At 47.8% G+C, this 6,000-nt stretch overlaps 1 protein-coding gene across 1 annotated transcript; it reads right to left on the reverse strand.

Annotated features, from left to right (window-relative positions):
• Window positions 1–1,706: 1,706 nt before the first annotated feature.
• On the reverse strand, window positions 1,707–5,619 carry LOC124658805 (G-type lectin S-receptor-like serine/threonine-protein kinase SD2-5). The gene is made up of 3 exons (XM_047196824.1): window positions 5,489–5,619; window positions 4,993–5,418; window positions 1,707–3,891 (listed from the first exon to the last, which is right to left on the reverse strand). The coding sequence occupies exons 2-3, from the start codon at window positions 5,400–5,402 to the stop codon at window positions 1,782–1,784; spliced, it is 2,520 nt and encodes an 839-aa protein (XP_047052780.1). The 5' UTR covers window positions 5,403–5,418; window positions 5,489–5,619; the 3' UTR covers window positions 1,707–1,781.
• Window positions 5,620–6,000: the final 381 nt, after the last annotated feature.

Raw genomic sequence — 6,000 nt, forward strand, 5'->3', positions numbered from 1 at the left:
GCCCAAGAACCTGCAAAATGAATGGAAATCATCAGTTCATCACATAAATCAAATTCCTCGTACCATTGAAAAATTGCAGATTGCTCTCTTAATAGTTCATGAAAGGTTCAACTCACATTTAGATTGCATGTATGAATTGAATGCAAAAATGAAGGAAAGGGATGGGGGACAAAACGACCTGGACACAAGCCTCGTCGTCGCCTCCCTGCAACACCATGGCCAACCATGGTGGCGATTCACAGCCGCGGTCGCGGCTGGCTGTTGAGTTGAGCCAACCAGAGACGACGACAAGAGTTGTCAAAGTGGCGACCACAATCCTCCCGCTGAGCCCCTGATGGAAGGTATTGAGCAACTGTGGGCAGTGACAGCGGCACATCTGAGGGCCCCTAACACTGCAGCTCCATTTGCAGCCCGCACTCCTCCCTATCCTTCTTCGTAGAAAGACGGCGACGATTCAATCGTCCTTGTGCCCTGTCAAGAGATGGAGAAAGAGAGAATTAGGGACATGATTAAGAGATCGAGACAACGGAGAGCCAAACTAAGAGATGGAGGGCTGCAACTATACGAAAAATGTCCCGTTCAAGCCAGGCGCCTGTTCTTCTGGCCACCAAATGTTCCACCCGGCACATCGCGGTGCGCAACGGCAGGCTCAATTGTGGCTTAGATTCTATACAAAATATTACATTGCAAGAAAACATAGAAATTTGTAGCTGTAAATAAGATGGATAAAATTTATCAACTTTTTGACAAGTTCATCACTAATCAGGTTTGATTAATTAGGAATAGCTGCCATCTCACTGGAAATTTGTATGAGAAACTAAAAAAGCGTGGTGTAGGCATATATATACATAGAATATGCACTAGCATACATGATTTTGGGATTAGAAAAATAGAAAGGAGAAAGAAGATCTTGGGCACCTGTGTTCCGTATGAGACGTGGCAGTCCTTTGCCGCTACAGGCCCGACCGCGCCCCGTCGCCGGGTCCGTGAGGTGGCCAGCGCTGCCACCAGGTGGCCATCTTCAACTACCCCCGCGATGGCTCCCTGCAGTGGTTGCTGCTCCATGTCGTGCTCCACTTCCTTGCCATCCAGGTTACCAAAAACCAGAAATCCTAGCGCTTGTTCCTCCGGCCGGCTTGGACGAGCAGCGTGCCGCGGCAGAAGGTGGGAGAGAGGAGAAGAACCAGTGGGGAGGGGAGGGGCGGGATGGGAGGGGAGGAGGAGGGGGGAGGAGAGGAAGGAGAGGAAGGAGACGAAGGGGATTGGGGAGGGTGGAACACAAGGCGATTGAGGATGGGCACGCGAGGCGATTGGTGGCTGCTGGCTAGGGTTTCCCTCCGTGGGTTGCCCGTTTTATATCGGCGTGGTAAAAAAATAGACGGTTCAGATTGGATGAGGGTAAAATGAATGGCCAGTCAAATCAGATTTACCTGAGATCCCCATGGGGTGGCATCAATTATACCTTTAGATGCAATATATTGCCCATTTTACAGGTAACAGATCATTTACTAAGCTAACCGCTCTTCATGAAAATACAAATGGTACCAATCATATGAAAATATTTATATAAACCACATTTATCAATATTTCCAAACATTTGTTGGAATCAAATTATATATATACGAATCAGATTTTTTATTGTGACATCCCATAGTGATGTCTATATTATTGATAACTAAAATTTTGAATTTCAAACATGCTTGAATAGTACAAATAGGATAGGATACAAAAGCCAAAGTCCATAGTTTGACATTCGATCTTCTGCTCATTACCCACACGTTTCACCTTGGGCCAGATAATATGGATGCTTGAGATGGAGCTGAATATGCTGATGGATTATCTTGAGCAAACATGATTGAATTTGCATCGAAAGTCTGTATGCTAATCGCACCTTCCAATACCTTGATCACGATTGACATTGAAGGCCTTTGAATGCTGTCATGTTGCAGGCACCATATTGCGAGCTTCATCATTTGAACCACATCCTCATGCTGCGAGAGCATATCATCACTATGCACATCAATCAGATCAATCAATTGGTTGTTTTGAGCTTTTTCTCGTAATAGATTTATGAGCTGGACATTCTCCTCCGGCTGAGAGTTGTCGATATTCTTTCTTCCACTTATTACTTCCATGATGACAACTCCAAAGCTGTAGACATCAACATTTTCAGTGATCCGTGACGTCAACCATTCAGGTGCCAGATATCCAGGTGTTCCTCTCATCATAGTCACAACCTTGCTTTGATCCCTATCTATTAGCTTGCATAGTCCAAAATCAGCTACTTTGGCGTTGAAGTTGTCATCCAAAAGAATATTTTGTGGTTTGATATCCAAATGAGCAATTTTCCGTCTGCAATCCTCATGAAGATAGCATAGGCCCTTGGCAATATCCAGAATGATCCTACAACACGTGGACCAATCAAGAGGGGCATTATTATGTCGGTAATAGATCCACCTATCAAGCGACCCTCTCGACATATACTCATATACCAGAAGCCTCTCAAACTTCTCTACACAAAAGCCAATCAGCCTGACAAGATTGATGTGTTCAATGCTACCAATAGTCTCAACCTCTGCCAAGAATTCTTTCTTTCCTTGTCTAGCACCTTCCAAACGTTTCACAGCAACTCTATTTTCACCTAATTTGCCTTCAAACACTGATCCAAACCCACCTTCTCCGAGCTTCTTACTGAACCCTTCTGTGCATTCGCTCAATCTTTCAAAAGAAAACCTCGCCGGGATTCCAGGGAATTGATCAAAATCAAATTCTTCATCTATCTCTTCATACTTTTTCCTTTTTTTTAAATAAAGTGCGACAACAATGACAAGCAATACAAGAGCCGTAACAACACCAAGTGAAGCACCTAATGTCACCTTCGTTTGGTTTTCATTAGAGGCGTTGGGCTGCACCTCCGTTCTGTTTTCAGTAGAGGGGCTAAGTTGCACCTTAATGTAAGCAGAAGAGTTGTTATCAACACCAGGTTGTATCGATTTCAAGGAAAAGACCTTTGTCACCCACACACATATCCCGCGGGGAGCATTCCATTTATACCTGAACGAAACAGCCATGCAGGAGCAGTTCTTCAAGCAGGCTTGCTTACAGTCATCGATGCTTGTTGCATTGGCAGCCGTGTTGCTTTCGTCAAAGTAATAGATGTTGGGAAGGGTCAAGAGCCGATGGTGTTGTATTTCTTGACAAGATATTGGAGTTATTGGTGTGCAACCAAGATTTGGCGTATGTTCATCCACCAGCTTGAAGTAGCTTGAACTTGAATTAGTATCAAATGGACAGCCGCATTGCCCCTTTGTGCATATGCCATACTCCCCGCAAACTGTTGGGTAATCACAATCATCCTTCTCCATTGATGACATTACATCATACACTGGAGTCCATCCATCACCAGACCATCCATACACCCTCAGATGTCCATCATACTCTAATCTCATGAACTGGGTGGATTTAGCTGGAGGAAGTACGAGATTAGTATGAAAATCTGGCTGCCCTGACTCATCCGTGGTGAGGCTTCCACTCATGAATGTGACCTTTGTTGGATCATTTGTTGTCTTGTTTTCACTCAAGGGATTTAAAAAGTAGCACTGTGGTGGTGTGGATTCAATAAATGCATATAATCCACCTGGTAGCACAGTGATATAGAACATATTCTCCGTCGTATTTGTTGCAGAAGTATTTGATGTGAGCCGCATACCTTCCACAAGTGACTGCCCAAGGACCAATGTGTCGGTGGGATGATAAAATGACTGCCACACGCTTCTGTTATTGTGATCAAACAACACCAGATTGCCGACATCTTTGATCACCATGCCAGCTACAGATCGGCCCGAGCTGTTGCTTGACCAGACCTGGCTACCATCGGCATCACGGAGGACCGAGCTACGCAGTAAACAGACACGACTAACTCCTCTTCCTCGTTCTCTCCGCCTAACCCGTTGAGAGTCCGCCGGCCCTCTTTCCCTTTGCCGGCCCGATCCCGAATCTTCTTCGCCGGCGATGCCGCGCGGAGCGGAGGAAGGAGAGGCGCCTGGCCTGATGTATATAGTAGTCTAGGTTTTCTTCTTCTGTTGGCTACCCTTGTGGAGTATTGGAGTAGGCGGTGGGATCTTCTTGGCCAGATCCGGCCCGCCCAGGTCTTCTTCTTCGTCGCTGCTTCTCTCTGGTGGCGGGAGCGGCGGCAGGCGGCGAAGGGGAGGCATGGCATCTCCAGCAATAAGGCCACTCCCTTCCCTCCTTGTCATCTGCTTTGGCTGTGCTGGAGCAGCAGCCAAAGTTCAGATCTTCCGCTCCTCCAACTTCATCCATGGTGGATGGACAAAGATTGGGGAGGATCTGAGGATGGCTTCCCCAATAAGCTCCTCTGGCTTCGCCGAAGTTGCCATCTTCAACGCGCGCCTCCCCGAGTCCGTGGCAGGGCCTTCGGGATTGATGGCGAGCCGGTTTCTCTGCTGTGGCTTCGGTATGGCCTTGCTGCTTCTTCATCGTTGGCTCCTCTTCTTCTCTCCCGACCTCCAGGCGTCATGGTGGCGATGGGCAAGGGAGGCTGCAGAGCGGCGGTGCTGAGGAGGTGGCGCCGGAGTCCTATAGAAGCACCTTGTTCGAGCACCACATCGGCGGTAAAAATGCCGTCCGTTATCTATGCCAGTGAAGCCTGGCAGATCTTCAACCTCCTCCGGAGGCCCTTTCGGAGGTTGGCGGTCGCATCCCACGCCGACTTGGAAGCAAGTGGTTTTGTCCCCGCTTCGGAGCTCGACGGCGACATGGCTGATCTCCTGCTCGTCGGTGGGGAAAGAGAAGGGCTTGATTGCGTTTTTCTTTCTCTTAGTGAGGCCCTTTCTGCAAATGCCAGGGACCTATGTGTAATTCTACTATTTCATGGGGTCCTTTGTAATATGTTGTACACCCACCGGTTGTTTTAATGAAGCTTCTTCGCCCTTCGGGGCACTCTGTGTTCAAAAAAAAAAAAAAAAGAGGACCAAGTTTCCATCTGTGGTAAGCTCAAGTGTGGCATTCTCCCTAACAGGACGATCCCGGTTGGCAGACCAGACAATCTGCCGAGTGTCGACGGAGCTGGCAATTTCCTGGTTGAAAGACCAGGAAATTTGTTGAGTGTTCGAGTTGCCAATGGATACCGCAAAGAGGTACTGGTCGCACTGGAATATAGAGGGGACACAGTGGAATCCTGCGTCGGTGTAAATTTGGGAATTCGAGTCAGGTACGACAACACTGGGGACGATGTTGCGGCTGTTGGAGCCTTTGAAGAAAACATTGTTGTTGATCCAAACTGTTGAGGGTTTGGGCGTGGGATAATCGCCCAAAACATGCGACGCCAAGAGCAGCGGTGCTGCAGACGCAAGCAAGAGGAAGAAGACAATGGCAGGACCCATGGCGCTTCAGCAGAAACTGTAATAATAAACTACAAATCAGTTAGCACAAGGATGAACCAGCAAGTAACTGGAGACGAGCGTCGCACCTGATGGTATTAAGCAGCCGGCGGATGAAGTAGCAGAGTAGAACAATATCACACGGTCACACCTGATGATACTGAGCCGATGGAGAAGATGCAGTCGCCAGAGAGATGGGAGTAGCCAAGAGTGCTGCGGGATTTCATAGATGGATTGGTGTTTCTGACAGTCCCAAAGCGTCACTGACTGGTTAGTTGTGGCGCCAATGCTGGGCACACGTGACACGTGTGTGGTCTACCGATCACGGCTCTTCCCTGCTAGGCAGGAAATTGTGTGCTTCAGACCTTCAGTCAACAAAAAACATTGACGATGATCATCGTCGTCGCCGGAGAGATGACTTGGAGTAGATCACGGGTTCCATAGTTTGGCTGGTCTCTGATTAGTCCCAAGGCGACAGTGTCACAGTGACTGACTTGGATGTTGCTGGACCGTGGAGTGCACGTCGTCAACAAGAAACTAATTGGACGTGCATGATACGGTCCAATGAAAACTCACACGAAAGAAAATTCCAAGAATATGA

The sequence above is a fragment of the Lolium rigidum genome, chromosome 6 (assembly GCF_022539505.1).
Source record: "Lolium rigidum isolate FL_2022 chromosome 6, APGP_CSIRO_Lrig_0.1, whole genome shotgun sequence".
In the NCBI taxonomy this organism is placed as follows: domain Eukaryota; kingdom Viridiplantae; phylum Streptophyta; class Magnoliopsida; order Poales; family Poaceae; genus Lolium; species Lolium rigidum.